The sequence below is a fragment of the Hemiscyllium ocellatum genome, chromosome 30 (genome assembly GCF_020745735.1).
Source record: "Hemiscyllium ocellatum isolate sHemOce1 chromosome 30, sHemOce1.pat.X.cur, whole genome shotgun sequence".
In the NCBI taxonomy this organism is placed as follows: domain Eukaryota; kingdom Metazoa; phylum Chordata; class Chondrichthyes; order Orectolobiformes; family Hemiscylliidae; genus Hemiscyllium; species Hemiscyllium ocellatum.
In genome coordinates, this window is record NC_083430.1 from 43,984,735 (window position 1) to 44,001,903 (window position 17,169).

General features: G+C 40.3%; 1 protein-coding gene across 1 annotated transcript in view; it reads left to right on the forward strand.

Annotated features, from left to right (window-relative positions):
- Nucleotides 1-17,169, forward strand: part of selenon (selenoprotein N) — a 37,083-nt gene that overhangs the window by 6,317 nt on the left and 13,597 nt on the right. Inside the window, exons 2-9 of the mRNA XM_060847576.1 lie at nucleotides 1,264-1,381; nucleotides 2,059-2,189; nucleotides 8,288-8,500; nucleotides 9,843-9,967; nucleotides 11,381-11,518; nucleotides 14,589-14,670; nucleotides 16,037-16,225; nucleotides 16,334-16,439. Of these exons, the coding sequence (XP_060703559.1) occupies nucleotides 1,264-1,381; nucleotides 2,059-2,189; nucleotides 8,288-8,500; nucleotides 9,843-9,967; nucleotides 11,381-11,518; nucleotides 14,589-14,670; nucleotides 16,037-16,225; nucleotides 16,334-16,439 (1,102 nt within the window). The remainder of the gene's footprint in view (nucleotides 1-1,263; nucleotides 1,382-2,058; nucleotides 2,190-8,287; nucleotides 8,501-9,842; nucleotides 9,968-11,380; nucleotides 11,519-14,588; nucleotides 14,671-16,036; nucleotides 16,226-16,333; nucleotides 16,440-17,169) is intronic.

A 17,169-nucleotide genomic window follows, 5' to 3' on the forward strand; every position in this document is an offset into this window, starting at 1 on the left:
CTTCGGCGGGTCGGTGTGGACTTGTTGGGCCGAAGGGCCTGTTTCCCCACTGTAAGTAATCTAATCTAATCTAATCTAACACAGCTGGTCAGGCAGCATCTGAGGAGCAGGAGAATCAACGTTTATACTTATGCTCAAAATGTCGATTCTCCTGCTCCTTGGATGCTGCCTAACTGACTGTGCTTTTCCAGCATCACACTCTTTGGCTAGGAGAATAATACCTCTTCTGTGGAAAATAAGAATCAATAAAAGAGTTTAAGTGCAAGGATTTCTTTTTCAAATGGAGGTGAAGTTTTTTTTTCTCTGGGAGGGCCTTTGGAGAGACAAATTCTCTTCACCAGAAATCATTTGAGGCTGGATCATTGACTTAACTCAGCTTTGAATCATATCAAGTTTTCATAAATAAAGGAGTTGGAAGTTAGACAGGAAATTGAAGTTTGAAACCACAGTCGAATCAGCCTTTATCACACTGAAGGACTGGATGACCAAATCCTGCTCCTAAGCAACATTCTTTCTCATTTGCGTGGCTATATAGCTGCCCCAAGGGTCTGCGCTTGCCATTTGGTGTGACTATGCTGTTCCTAGCATTACGGCTGGCACGGTGGCTCAGTGGTTAGCACTACTGCCTCACAGCACCAGGGTCCCAGGTTCGATTCCAGCCTCAGGCGATTGTCTGTGTGAGTTTGTACATTCTCCCCATGTCTGTGTGGGTTTCCTCTGGGTACTCCAGTTTCCATCCACAGTCCAAAGATGTGCAGGTGAATTGGTCATGCTAAATTGCCCGTAGTCAATTAGTCAGAGGGTAAAGGATCTGAGTGGGTTATTCTTCGGAGGGTCGATGTGGACTGGTTGGCCTGAAAGGCCTGTTTCCACACTGTAAGTAATCTAATCTAATCTAAATTAACTTGCAGTTTAGGAAGTTACTGCCTTTCACCTCCACACAACAGAAAAAGTAAGATCGAACGTGGCTCCTAAGCTCTATGTTCCTATGAATATGAAAAATTTTCAAGGTTGTTGTCAACTGGTTTGTGTTGGTCGGTATGTTTATGGAAGCGTAACTGGGACTGGTCACATGCATGGCTGAAAACTCCTCAATTGTTACAATCTCAAAGAATCACCATATAGTTGGTATAAGATTTGGAAGGAAGAGCACCTTGGTTTTATATGGAATTTTGTTGCAAAATGTTCGTATTTATTCAAATATGTTGAGTGGTTACAATTCAATCTTATTTACATTTTTAAAATATGATACTTATCTTCTAGAAAGATGCTCTGAAATCTCTTGGCAGTGAAGGACTTTTCTTATTTTCGTCATTTGACACCAACAGTGACCTGTACCTCAGTCCAGAAGAGTTCAAGCCTCTAGCTGAAAAACTAACAGGTACTTTGTGACCAAATTTTAGGTTAACCGGATCTTGTGAGTAAAGGTTAAACGGGGGGGTTGAGACTGTTCTCATTGGAATTTAGAAAAATGTGATTTGATCTCATTGAAACATTGGATTTCTGAGGACCTTGACAGGGTAAATGCTGAGAGGATATTTTCTGTCATGAGAGGGTCTATGATCAGAGGGCATAGTCTCACAATTAAGGGGTGGCAAATTAAAACTGAGATAGGAAGAATTTCTTCTCTGAGGGTTGTAAGTCTTTTGAATTCCTTAATACAGAGAGCTGTGACTTCAGAGCCATTGTGTATATTTAAGGTTGAGATAGGTGGAGCCATAGACTCTTGATCAGTTGGGGAATCCAGCGTTATGCAGGAAAAGTGAGTGTGAGGAATGTCAGATTAACCTAGATCCTGTTGAATGGCTTGAGGGGCTGATGATCTGCTCTTCTTTCTATTTTGTACAGTCTTATGTGGAGACTGTTGTCCAATGTGGATATTTCAGTAGTTTAATTAAGTGGTATTTTGGGACAAGGTAAAAAAACTTCTTATTAAACAATCTTTAATTTAATTATTCTTGAATGCAAAGAAGAAAATCTGCCTTGAGTCCCAATGAAAGTAGTGGCTGATTTAGAGTTTGTTTGAATTATATCGTGTGTTTCTTTTTGTGTGGGCAGGTATTGCCACAGCCCCAGACTTTGAAAGCAGTGAGGGGCCCGATCCGAATTCTGAGACACTGACAATCGAAGCAAAATTCCAGCCTCTACTGATGGAAACCATGACCAAGAGCAAGGATGGGTTTCTTGGAGTGAGTGAATCCGCTTTCTACTGCTCTTATCATGACTGTTGGTTATTCGTCAGTTGTTTGGATCTTGGCTATGAATGTGAAACTGAATTAAGCAAGGGTCTTTTCGAGAAATTATTTTCATTACAGGCATGAGTGTATAGAAGTTTTTGTTTACTTTATATGTTACAGTCATCAACTTCAAGTCATGATGACCCATTTGTAACCTCATAATTTTTATGTAGAGATTTTATGGTGGAGTGTTTAACTTCCCTACCTCTGAGCCAGAAGCACCAGATTCAGGTCTCACTTCTGGACTTGATGGCAAAGGAAGTTGCATTCAAAACATGGCCAAATATGTTAATTATCAATTTGTAAATCCTTCCAATGGCCTATGGCAGGGAGAGATATGTGGTCAGTCATGTGATAGAAAAAAGAGGGAACCTTTACCTTTATTATCCATGACTTTAAGCTATAATATGCATGTAAAAACGAAGACAGCAATGCAAACGTCTTTGAGGCTGGTTTGCTCAGTTGGCTGGAGGCTGAGTGGAACAGATCAGTGCCAACACTGATTCAATCCCTATTCTAGCTGGGTGGATTCAGGATCTGCCTTCCCTGTGATGGAGGTCATGGTGTTCGGTTCAGACCTGACTTCTAGCAGAGAAAAGATAATATTCCAGTTTACAGATAGCACAAGCACTTGTCTTAATAAGAAATTTCAATGCCATAATGAGTGGAAATTTAGGTGTTTCCCCCTTTCTGTGAGGGGGTTACCTGTCAATGTGTATACACGAGCAGTCTTTTAACACCCATGTATTCTTCACGTGAGTGATGATGTTGACTCTTGGACGTCTACGTTGTTGAGGATGTCATAACTAAACTCAATCCCATCTTCAACTGATTGCATTTTTCTCCTCTCTCTGTTTGGAAATTTGAAGTTTAAATTTTGACTCATTCTTTCTAGATCAGTGCTCCAGGTCTTGATGATTGTTTTGACGGGGGAGGTGGGGTGAAATGGTTCTCTTTTTACTGTTATCAGTCAGTTATAACAAGTGTTTCTTTCATCTCTCAGCAATGTCACACTTCAATAAAAATGCAGCTTAGTAGGTTAAAGTGAAGGAGCCAATTTACAATGTTTTAGAGTCATAGAGATGTACACGATGGAAACAGACCCTTCGGTCCAACCCGTCAATGCCGATCAGTTATCCCAACCCAATCTAGTCCCACTTGCCAGCACCCAGCCCATATCCCTCCAAACCCTTCCTATTCATATACCCATCCAAATGCCTTTTAAATGTTGCAATTGTACCAGCCTCCACCACTCCCTCTGGCAGCTCATTCCATACACGTACCACCCTTTGTGTGAAAAAGTTGCCCCGTAGGTTTCTTTTATATCTTTCCCCTCTCACCCTAAACCTATGTCCTCTAGTTCTGAACTCCCCGACCCCAGGGAAAAGATTTTGCCTATTTAACCCATCCATGCCCGTCATAATTTTGTAAACCTCTATAAGGTCAGCCCTCAGCCTCCGATGCTCTAGGGAAAACAGCCCCAGCCTATTCAGCCTCTCCCTATAGCTCAAATCCTCCAACCCTGACAACATCCTTGTAAATCTTTTCTGAACCCTTTCAAGTTTCACAATCTCTTTCCGATAGGAAGGAGACCAGAATTGCATGCAATATTCCAATAGTGGCCTAACCAATGTCCTGTACAGCCACAACATGACGTCCCAACTCCTGCAATCAATACTCTGACCAATAAAGGAAAGCATACCAAACGCCTTCTTCACTATCCTATTTACCTGCGACTCCACTTTCAAGGAGCTATGAACCTGCACTCCTAGGTCTCTTTGTTCAGCAACACTCCCTTGGAACTTACCAATAAGTGTATATGTCCTGCTGAGATTTGCTTTCCCAAAATGCAGCACCTCGCATTTATCTGAATTAAACTCCATCTGCCACTTCTCAGCACATTGGCCCATCTGGTCAAGATCCTGTTCTAATCTGAGGTAACCCTCTTTGCTGTCCGCTACACCTCCAATTTTGGTGCCATCTGCAAACTTGTAACTGTACCTCTTATGCTCGCATCCAAATCATTTATGTAAATGACAAAAAGTAGAGGACCCAGCACCGATCCTTGTGACACTGCACTGGTCACAGGCCTCCAAACTGAAAAACAACCCTCCACCACCACCCTCTGTCTTCTACCTTTGAGCCAGTTCTGTATCCAAATGGCTAGTTCTCCCAGTATTCCGTGAGATCTAACCTTGCTAATCAATTGCTCATGAGGAACCTTGTCGAATGCCTTACTGAAGTCCATATAGATGACATCTACCACTCTACCCTCATCAATCCTTTTTGTTACTTCCTCAAAAAACTCAATCAAGTTTGTGAGACATGATTTCCCACGCATAAGGTCATGTTGACTATCCCTAATCAATCCTTGCCTTTCCAAATACATGTACATCCTATCCCTCAGGACTCCCTCCAACAACTTGCCCACCACCGAGGTCAGGCTCACTGGTCTATAGTGACCTGGCTTGTCCTTACCACCCCTCTTAAACAGTGGAACCACGTTAGCCAAACTCCAGTCTTCTGGCACCTCACCTGTGATTATCGATGATATAAATATCTCAGCAAGAGACCCAGCAATGACTTTTCTAGCTTCCCACAGATTTCTAGGGTACACCTGATCAGGTCCTGGGCATTTATCCACTTTTATGTGTTTCAAGGCATCCAGCACTTCCTCCTCTGTAATATGGAGATATCACTATCTATTCCCCTACATTTTATATCTTCCATATCTTTTTCCACAGTACATACTGGTGCAAAATACTCATTTAGTATCTTCCCCATTTTCTGCGGCTCCACACAAAGGCTGCCTTGCTGATCTTTGAGGGGCCCCATTCTCTCCCTAGTTACCCGTTTGTTCTTAATGTATTTAAGTGAAAAAAGGAAGAATTTTATTACCTACTAATCTTGGCAAAAATAACAAAATGTGACATTAAACACAGGTATTTTTGTTAAAAGCATGTATGTTGATTAGTGCAGAAAGGAAGAATAAAGAAAATGTAATTTAGAAGTTTGTAGAGTCTTTGAATTATGGAGTGGAAATTGATGTCTTGTATCCTCAGCAGTAGCAACATTTGTAGAATCCTTGGGTTCTCAATGAATCGATGTTTCTGTGACTTTGTTTTTTGACCGATGTTTCCAAGAGGTTAGGAAGAAAAGGAGAAAGTCTTTCAGTATTGACTGTTACCAGTACATTTTTCTTTCCTTTGATCTGATGCTCTGACCAACAGCTAAAATATGCTTCATTTATGTATTCCTGAGTCTCACTTTATTGTCTTGTTAAACTGGATAGTTGCAGGCAATCTTTTGTATTCAGTATTCTCGACTTATTTAAATGAAAATTAAATTGGTGGATGCAGATTTCTGGGTCGACTGATTCAATGTTCTTTAATAAAATAATAATTTTAGTTCAGACAGTTCTTTTTATTCCACATAGATTTTTGGTCAGGTGATCACTGCAGCTATTTTAGGTCCATGTTTCAGTTTTAAAACTGTTTTAGTTCTTGAAAGTCTCAGGTATTAATATCAGAGGAGGAAAGTTGAAAATTGATTATTCATATTTTGCTACTTTTGTGGCATGATGCTGTATCCATCCAATCTAAAACAGCTGAAACCAGGTTTTGAAGCTGGGAATGTCATTCTTTATAAGTTTAACAACACGTGGTGCAGTTTATCCATTGAGGTACAAAAAGCTTTAGAATATTGAGTGATAGTTTAGAAGTTTAGTGATTAGCAGAGATGCACACACTGGCAAAACCAGGTTTGATCTGTACTGAGTGTTAAGTTACATTTAGGAAGGTGAGAATGAGCGGAGAATAGGGATAGGGCAGATTTTTGCTACTTTTCATTGAATTTGACAAATAGTGCACATTAAGATATTACACAGTGACTGAATTATGATGGCCTGGCTGTTGAGTAGTAGGCTGGCATGCATCTAATTGGATATGTAACTAATGGCTATTTGAATGAAGCATTTGAGAGCTCACTGTGTGGGTGGAAGCAAACAAAGAAAGGGAAGAAAAATCAGTAAGGACAAAACAAAACTGTTATTTGTCAGTATCCCCCTTCCTCCCATATTTTGAGTTTGAAGAGGTAGAATCCTTTTTTCCTGCCTCATACCATTTCCGATTGATGGAATCCCACATGTGTTGTATACTTAGTTATGGAGTTGCTTGATGGTCAGGGAATAGATCTGATGAGTTCTGAAGAATGGTCACTGGAACAAAACATTAACTCTGCTTTCTCTTCACAGATACTGACAGACTTACTGAGGTTTTCCAGCAATTTCTGTTTTAGTTTCAGATTTCCATCATCCACAGCTCTTTTTTTATATCAGTAACTCTCAGTTTAGTCTTTTCTAATGCTGTTGTCTTCCACAAATAACCACACAAGGCTTTTGAAATATGCATCTTTCACTTCGCGGTTCCAGCTAATAAATCCATAATTTAATTACCTGAGCTTAAATAGCATTCACACTGCAACAGCTCTCTGTAGAGGGAAAATCTCGGACCATATCAACTTCGTACAAACTATAACAACAAATCCCAATGATTTACAAAGGTTTTTCCTCATTCACTCATGGGACATGGGCTTTGCTAGCTGGCCAGCATTTATTTGCCTGTCCCCAGTTCTTGAGAAGGTTGTGAGCTGTCTTCTTGAACCACTGCAGTCCATGTGCTGTAGGTAGATCCACAAGGCCCTTGGGGAGGGAATTCCAGAATTTTGGTCTAGTGACAGTGAAAGAACGGCAATATTTTTCCAAGTTAGATGATAAATGATTTTGACTGAAACTTGCAGGTGGTGATATTTAGTGACTACAGCAAAATGCATTTTTACTGGTTAGATTCACATTCCTTATTGGCCATGACGTGTTTTTGAGCAACCTGAAGACAAAAGATGCTGTAAAAACAGATGTTCATTCTTTGAATTGTAGCTTAGTCCAGCCAACACATTCTTCAATTGACTTTAAAGGCTTTCTTCATAATGTATTTCTACAATTTGTTGCCGTGCTCATCACATAAAGTTTATACTATACGAACCAAATACTAATGAATTCCTGAGTTCTATGCAAGTCTCTAAATCTCCAAACAAAACTGCTAAACATTGAAAGATTCTTGTATTTCATACTTTTTAATTCCTTAGAAGATAGAACTGTTGAAAAAACATGATCAAAGAAGTAATAGACAGGTTTGTGTAATATTTAATTAACAATACTTCAACATGACATACTGAAGTGTGAATGAGAAGATTAATATTTTATGTGGAATCTGCTGTTTTTGTTCTTGTTTATCTGTAGTTAAAGTGGACTGATTTGGAATTTACATAATGATCAGTCTTTGTTAAAACAACAAAAAAAGACATTGATATCAGATATCAATTCGTTAACTATGTATAAAAACTTCAAACAGCACAATAGTTTAGTTAAGATAGATTCAAGGAATGATTGAAGAGGTCTTACCATAATTATACTTTAAGATGGTATTAATACATTTTTTTAATTCCATGACCATATACTATAAGCACAGAACAAGTTAACTGACTCTCAGATAGCTTTAGGATATAGATCATAGAAGTCCTACAATGTGGAAACAGGCCATTTGGCCCAACAAGTCCACACCGACCATCCAAAGAATGACCCACCCCAGACCCATTCCCCTACCCTATTACCCCTGACTAATGCACCTAACCTACACATTCCTGGACACAATGGCCAATGAGCATAGCCAATTCACCTAAGTGGCACATCTTTGGATTGTGGGAGGAAACATGAGGAGAATGTGCAAACTCCACACAAACAGTTGCCCAGAATAAAACCCTGGTCCCTGGCACAGTGAGGCAGCGGTGCTAACCACTGAGCCATCATGTCACCCTATAGTGTGCCAGTAAAGAAGGATTTTGTTTTGGTACAAAAATCTTGGAAACAATGCCGTTGAATAATACTTATTGTTCTGTAATTAAATATTTGTACAGCTATCATACAATATGTTAGCAGTGCGTTATGCATTTAAGACCAAAGTAAGAAAGTTCTGTATATTTATTTTGTGTTTCAGGTCTCCCATGGCTCCCTGTCAGGACTGAGAAACTGGAAGTCTGCAGAAATACTTTCTAGTATCTTTAGTAGCAGTCAATTTAAAGCCTTCCTCCCTCATAAGAATAAAGTAGAGCTGGGTGAAACATGGTGGATGATTCCTAGTGAACTGACTATCTTTACAGGGTACCTCTCCAATAACAGATTTTACCCTCCTAGGCCACAAGGAAGAGAGGTAAAATATTGCATATTGCATATCACTGAGCTTGTGAAGTTAACACACACTGACAAAGTTATTTATTTATGATGCACCAATTTTTACAAACACTGTAACATTTGATAATTCCTTTGCACACATTTAATATCGAATCCAGAATGGAATCAGCTCAGTTATGAACATTACTGTCTGTTGTGGGATCGCTTAGCACTGTTCATCATTTTCTGCTTATCCTGTTTGGCATGCAAATCGGCCTGTTTTGTAGATTTCATCAGGTTGACATTATATTTTTAGGTCTGCTGATGCTGGTTATGGCATGCCTGTCTGCACTCTTCATTGAATCAGGGTTGATCCCCTGCCTTATTGGTAATGGTGGACTGGAAATATACCAGGCCATGAATTTGCAGATTGAGTCAGAGTACAATTCTGCTGCTGATGGCTGACAGTGCCTCACAGATGTTGAGACAGGATTTATCTCCATAAGGACTGTGCAGTGGTCACACTAACTAATATTGTCATAGACAGATATATCTGCAGCAAGCAAGTTGGTGAGGTTGAGGTGAAATGGTTTTTCCTCTTGTTGGTTTTTTCACAACTTGCATCGACTCAGTTTAGCAGTTAAGTCCTTGGTCAGTAGTGGTGCTGATGAGACCCTCTTGGTGATGGATACTTCTGTACCCTTATCACCTTTAGTGCTTTCTCCAAGTGGTATTCAACTTTGAGAGCCTGGCCTGTAGTCCTTAGTCCTTAGTGGGGTAATCTGTGGAAAGTTGCAGATGGGAGACTATTCCTCACACGGTGTGGGGTTGTCACCCTGTTTAATCCTAATGTTCAGCTCCATAATAGAGGGCAAAATCTTGCTGTGTTCTTGGGTATATTTTGTCTAGTCTTAGTTTGTGGCCATGCTTTTTGTTAACTGCATTGCAAAGAGTTGCTGAGTATTAGGAAAGAAAATAGAGTGAATTCGGCAATGCTTTGCTGTGTGGATAACCATTTATACAGTAGCAAAGCCCTCTGATTTCCCCAAAACAAAAATGATAAACTAAACAAATATTAATCAGTGTTAAAAGTGAGAGAATATCCTTTTTTTAAAGAAATTGTTTTATTTGTACATCCAGTGCTTAAAGTCAAGGAGTATGAGCGTCAGCATCTGGGATTTCTGCACAGATCTTGCCTGTAATTATTAGTTGAGCCAATGATAACAGTTTAGGAACTTGCTGACAGCACCAGGAAAGAACTTTTAGTTGTCCACCAGCACCTAAGTTAAATATGTTAATTCTTAATGTTATGATGAAAAAGATACATTTCTGTGACAGTGTTATAGTGTCTCTCATTTTTAATTTTTTTCCATTTTAAACAGGTCCTCATCCATAAACTTCTAAGTATGTTTCATCCACGGCCATTTGTGAAGACAAGGTTTGCACCCCAGGGTGCAGTAGCCTGCATTCGTGCAGTCAGTGACTTCTATTATGACATTGTCTTCAGGTGGGTACATTTCCTGTGTTAACTCCACAAATTATTTCTTACCTTTCTCCCTGAGTATCTGCTTTAAGGTTGTCTTCCTTTTGTTATATAATCAGGAATAATTCTTTGGGTATTAACACATACATGCAGCTTTAGCAAGTAATGGAACTGTGGGAATTACCTATCACTGATATAATTGATATTGGGCAGTTTCTTGTTCATTGATGCTTGAGGTTTGAATTAAATGCATTATCAATGTGTATGCTTCCTGCTACTTTTTCCATTCTGTCTTGGTGCAGCTGTTGTAATGGTTTCAGGGGTCCCTGGATGAGTCCATTTGTAGACCTGACAGCATCGTTCTGTGTTTAAGAAGTGAAAGAAAGCTAACCGTGGTAGACTTCACCTTTTGCGGTTACTCCCTATGAACCCTTGTCCTACTTTGAAATACAGTCCTATCCCTTTGCCTTCGCCTAAATAAACATTCACCAAAAATTCAATCACTTCATATGATGACAAATACCTAATAATGTGGCAATTTTTAATCTAATCTTCCAGTAGACCTGAGTCTTATATACGGTCCAGAGTGACTGATCCCCTTGTTTATTTCTAGTATCTCCACTTTATTGTTGATTTACTTTGTACTCCCTATTTATTATTATAATATGGTTAAAGAATCCCCACATCTGGTGTTATGGACTAGGGTTGGTATCTCTTCAGGAATGTCCTGAACATTGCCACTCAATACTTGGAGATATATTGGATCACATTGGAAAGCATGTTGCATCTTTTTAAAAATTTGTTTGAATACTTTTGTTTACGAGTAAGAAACATATTGGAGAATACTGTGTGCAGTTTTGGTTGCCTTATTTAAGGAGCAAAATGGTTGCATTAGAGGCAATTCAGAGAAGATTCACTAGGGTGATTTCTTGAATGAAGGGTGATCTTATTGAAGCAAATCAAATTCTGATGAGATTTGACAGGGTAGATGCTGAAAGGGTGATACCTCTCATGACCAGAATCTAGAACTAGGGGCACTTAGGGGTAAACAAGTGCTCTCCCGGTTAAGACAAGGTGATGAGGCATTTTTTCAGATGATTGTAGGAAAGTTTCTGTGACAAGGAGCGATGAAATATGGGTCAGTTTTTAATTGACAAGTAAGCCGAGAGTTATGTGGAGAACTGGCAGCATCAGATCAGCCAACCTTATTAAATGATGGAGCAGGCTAGAGGGACCGGATAGCCTTTTCCTACTCTTATTTCTTTTGTTCTTATGAGCTGGTAAAAATGCTAATTGGAGTTGGGTAGTTAGAAGCTGGAGATGTTGCGATGAAGCATGGGGGAGTGTATCTAACTCTATCAGATAGCTAATTTGGTAGACATTCATTTTACCTTCTCAGTACCGTGTCCGTGAGAATGACTTATGTTTCCATCTCAGGATCCATGGAGAATTTCAGCTGAATGAGCCACCTGACTATCCCTTTTGGTTCACTCCAGGACAGTTTACTGGACACATCATTCTTTCTAAAGATGCATCCCATGTTCGGGATTTCCAGATGTACGTTCCTAATGACAGGTTAGTAGGATTTTTAAAAAATCTCTGTCTTATCTATGTTCCCAGATGATAAACACCGAATATTTGCAAGGAGTAACTTTTATTGCAGAAATTACTCTTTTGCTTTTTCTCATTTTCACTATCGGAGAGTCTAGGATCCCAGGGCATAAAGTCAGAGAAAGGGGTCACCCAGTTGGGACAGAGTTAAACAACACCAGGTTATAGTCCAAAAGGTTTAGTTGGAAGCACAAGCTTTCGGAGCGCTGCTCCTTCATCAGGTAGCTAGTGGAGCAGGATCATAAGACACAGAATTGACAGCAAAAGATCATAATGTCATACAACTGTTGTGATATATTGAACAAATCTAGATTGCTGTTAACTCTTTCATCTTTTAGAATGGATTGTACGTTTCAGTTCATTAATAAATAAATACCAGAACATTTTTCAAGTGACATTCCTGAGATAACTTAAGGTTTTATAAAAAAAGGTGACATCTCAGCTCAGAGAAATTAAAGGTGTGAGGTTAGAGAATGTATGTATTCCAATCTCAAGTCAGACTGGTTCTATTTCCAATGTAGAAATTTATAAAATGTCTCATTGATTATAAAAAAATTTGACTGCCTACAGATTGTGTTTTTTTGAACAAAATAGAATGTATCTACAAATACAATTCTGCAAATGCACAAATCTATCTGTGTGTGTGCATGTGAGTGGGTGAGAGTGTGTGTGTGTGTGAGAGTGTGTGCATAAGTGTGATGGAGTACAGCGGAATCTCGATTATCCGAATATCGGATTACCCGAAGAGGATCTCAAAGTCCCGATAGAAACGTCAAAGAGCTGTTTCAACCCTGATTGTGTCTTTTGTAGACAGGTAGTATAATTAAAAACAAACTCTGCTCACTGAAATGCTGCCGAGAACAGTCCTGGACAGTCGAGGCACCATCTCTAAGTGACTGACCTCCTGCCCCCTCTCTCTCTCTCTCCCTTTCTTTCTTTCTCTCTCTCTCTCTCTCTCTCTTTCTCTCTCCCTCTCTCCACCCACACTTTCCCTGGAGTTCTACAGAGGGGTGTACCCTCAACCCCCTTTCCCCAGATAATCACTCTAAGATTGTCCTGTACAGGGCAAAGGTGGAACCTGTCAAAAAGTTGTGTGTGTGCGTGCACTATTTGGAGACTTACCCCACAAAGGCAGCAGCAGTCTTACAGTCAGTGTCCCAATCTGGCTGCCCTGGAGGGTGGGGCGGACGGGGACTCGGATGGTGGGTGTGGATGGACAGGGGTGCGGGGAGGGGGGAGTGGGGTTGGGGGCGGGTGGGAGGGCAGTGTTGGATGGGGTTAGGGATGGGCGGTGGGGTGGGCTGGGAGCAGACAGGGTTGGGGGCAGGCGGGTTTGGGGTGGACGGGGAGGTGGGGTTGGAGTGGACGGGGTTGGGGGGTGGGGTCGAGTGGGGCAGGATCTTGTACGCAGTGTGCTTTTGCCTAGTCTCCTGAATGGGAGCAGACTTCACAGAAAACTCCGAGCCCCAGGGGAAATAAATTAACCAAATAATCAATTATCCAAATAAAATTGTGTGTGTGTGTGTGTGTGTGTGTGTGTGTGTGTGTGTGTGTGTGTGTGTGTGTGTGTGTGTACATGAACTTAAGGTCCCAATCGAGGTCATCCTCATGCGTACTGAACTTGGCTATCAGCCTCCGCTTAGCCACTCGGTGTTGTTCCATATCCCGAAGTCCACCTTCTAGGACAGTCACCCGAATATCTGAGGCTGAATGTCCCTGACCGCTGAAGTGTTCCCCAACTGAGAGGGAACTGTCTGGCGATTGTTGCGCGGTGTCCATTTATCTGTTGTTGTAGCATTTGCTTGGTCTCACCAATGTACCATGCCTCGGGACATTCTTGTCTGCAGCATATCAGAGATACACAATGTTAGCTGAGTCATGAGTATTTGCTGCATACGTGGTGGGTGGTGTCCCCACTTGTAATGGTAGTGTCCATGTTGACACTGACACATCTCGCATTGGTTGCTATGACAGGGTTGAATGGTATTGTGGTCGATGTTGTGAAAAAAGTTCTGGGATTTACATATTAACGAATCAAAACCTGCAACCCATTCTTAAAGATGAAAGACATAACAGCAATCTAGGTTTGTTCAATATATCGCATCAGCTGTATGACACCATGATCTTTTGCTATAAATTCTGTGAGCTATGATCCTGCTCCACTAGCTACCTGACAAAGGAGCAGCACTGTGAAAGCTTGTACTTCCAAGTAAACCTGTTGGACTATAATCTGGTGTTTGATTTTTAACTTCATCCAACACCAGCACCTCTACATCACAGTTAGGATAGAGAAGAGGAAGTTCTTCTCTCTGAGGAAGTCAGTTGGTGGAATATTTTGCTGTCAACAATTGTAGAGGCTGGGTTGTTAAGTATAATCAAGGCTGAGATATTTGCAGAAACAGACTGGACTATGATATCCAAAGCTCATTACTATTGCATTGCACAGCTCAATAGGAGTTTAAGAACAAATAAGCAATAAATGAGGAAGCTAACTGCAAAACACTGGGACTTTGACCAGTGAGTAGCGCACATAGAAATGTGAACTGCTGCAGAGCAGTAGAGTTGGTCAAGTTTCTGTGGGTTTCCATTGGGCTTCTTATTAATAACTTGACGCCCGGTTGAATTCTCTGACTTTTGAGAATAAAATGTGACAAAGTTTCTGTGAAATAGATTTCTAGTCAGATGATAAATTGAAACTAGATGCCATTTCTTTTATTGGTAATGGGTTTATTCACAGAATGTAACATAACATATATATTGTCTTCCAATGTTCCAGCAGGCTGTACTTACTGATGTTGCAGAAACTTAAATAATTAATTTAACTTGTTATTTCAGCATTATACTTACTGTAGTTGAACTTTACAGCAGGGTGGTGCCAATGTCTATCTAGCTGTACCTAATGTGCGCTTGACTGCCAGATAGCTCTCTCTAAGCTTTAGATGTTGGCATTCCATCATTTGATGACTATCTAGCTTTGAGCATCTCTAAAAAGTCTGGTGAACCACTACTGACTAGTATGTTTGGTCTGGACCAGGTCTCTGAATGTGGACATGGAGTGGCTGTATGGGGCAGGTGAAAATGGCAACATGGAAGTCGACATAGGTTACTTACCTCAGGTTTGTTGTGCTCTTTACTTTGTAGCTTTCCAGGACATCCACAAAAGATTTAATACAGAGATTCTAAATTCTATAGATTTTGAATAGGTAAATGAGGAAAAGCTATTTATAGACAAAAATAGAAATTGCTGGAAAAACTCAGCAGGTCTGGCAGTATCTGTGGAGAGAAATCAGAATGAACATTTTGGGTCGACCTGAAACATTAACTCTGATATCTCCCCAGATGCTGTCAGACCTGCTGAGCTTTTACAGCAATTCCTATTTTTGTCTCTGATTCACAGCATCCGTAGTTCTTTCAGTTTTTATTTAGAGAAACTATTTATGCTGGCGAGTGATCAATAACCAGAGGACAACAATTTAAGATAATTGAGAAAAAAACCTAAGGGAGATAAGATTCCTAATTTTACACAGCGAGTTATGCCACTTTTTAAGAGTGATGGAAACCGATTCAGTAGAAACTTTCAAATGGGACATGAATATGCACTTGAAAGAGAAAAAAACACTTTGTGCGATATATGGAAAAAGAATGGTGTGAATATTTGGATATGATCTGAAAGAGCCAGCATGGCAGGATGAGCAGCATGGCCTCTTATGCTGTTTGATTGCATGAAGTTAGTATTATTTCAAAGAGTTGGGGGGTGTAAATTGCTGTTTCTTTTAAGATTTGCTTTTCAGTTTATAATTTCAGTTTGTGTGGTATTCACTGGAAAAACTTACGATTTCAGGTTGAGACTTCTGGAGACATGAATCTCATTTATGCTTATACCAGGAAAATCAGGATTTACCTTTACTCTCATGTCCTCATTACGTGGCAATGTGACTAAATATGGCTGTAGTGTATGCTTATGTAACTGCAAGGAAATGTTAAGCTTTTTTACAAATGCTAAATAGCTTAATTGTTTCATCAGAGAACTCAGCGAGAAATCCTTTTCTGTGAAAGAGTATCTGAGTTGGGCTGATCATCCATTTCTCTTTTGGAGGGGAATGGAATGGTAATGGAGGTCTCTCTTCAATCTTAAGTGCCTCTTAGGCAGCTGCTGAGAGCCATGGTTGTCTGTATCAGCAATAACTTGATTAATATTATTTCATTTGGCTTAATAGTAATACAATTTAGTGGATTGGAGTCTAATGTAATTTAATCCAGTTCAGAGACTATGGGTTGGGAGTAAATTCAGAATTCTGGATAAAAGTAAGAATTTATTTGTAAATTGAATGTCAGTGTAGCAGCAGGAGGGCATCGAGCTGGAAGGGAAACAGACAGCTTTGTAGCAGTGAAGAAAATTTTGTATGCCTCAGATGGTTACTTTTGCCCTGCAGTGGGATATGCTTCATTTCCTAAGTGCTTGTCCATCTGTTTGTGATGCAGATGGAGCTCAAGGCTGTGGGTCCATCTACTCCGAACATTATCCTTGATGAAAATGGTAATGTGATCGACACTGCAGATGCTTCAGGGGAACCCATTCAATTTATTTTTGAAGAGATTGTCTGGCAATCAGAAATCAGCTTTGAAGAAGCTACCAACAAGTTGGAGACCACCATGTATCCATTTAAGAAGGTAACTGGTGAATAAAATGCAGGGCATGGGGATAGTCTTTCTTTCCTGTATTAATGACCCAGCTGCCAGGCTGGAGACAGTAAGCCTGAACAGACTTTTTTTTTCCAGATTTCATATCTTCCTTTTACTGAAGTGTTTGACCGTGCGAAGATGGAAAATAAACTTGTGCATTCCATATTACTGTGGGGTGCGCTTGATGATCAGTCTTGTTGAGGTCAGTCCTTCCTTTCAATGTGAATGTTTTAAGAAATAATATATTCTTGGCATGTGGGTACTTTGACATTTATTGCCTGTCCTTGGTTGCACTTGGGAAGACAGTGGTAAACAGTGTTCCTTCTAAGCTGGGTAGGAACCCAGACATTTCCATGCAGGCCACATGCAAGTCAGTGCCTTTAAGTTACCCCATACCAGCTGAGCAAAAGATTGTTAAGAATCTGTACTACAAAAAAAAAATCATACTGCCTTCTTAAACATTGAACCACAGACTGTACTCCTGCAGTGCTGTTAGAGATTCCAGAAATGTTTTGGGAAAGAGTGAGAGAGTCATGGCAATGACTTTGGATCAAGTTTGCACATTTCCCAGTCATGAAAAGAACAGATTTTCTGCTCCTTGTTCTTATTTCTCAGATGTTTCCATGCTCATGAGGATGTGAATCATAGAATCATACAGCACAGAAGAGGCCCTTTGGCCCATCAAGACAGTACTGCCAAAACTACGCTAAACCTACCCTAGTCCGATTTTCCAGCACCAGACCGTAGCTTCCAGTGTTGTGACATTTTAAGTGCTCATCCAAGTACTTTTAAACCGGTTGTGAGGTTACCTGCCTCAACTATCCTTCCAGGTTGCAATTTCCCAACCTTCATCACCTTCTGGATGTAAAACCTTTTCCTCAAATCCCTTTTAAACCTTCTGCTTTCCAGCTTAAAGGTCTGCTCCCTTGTTA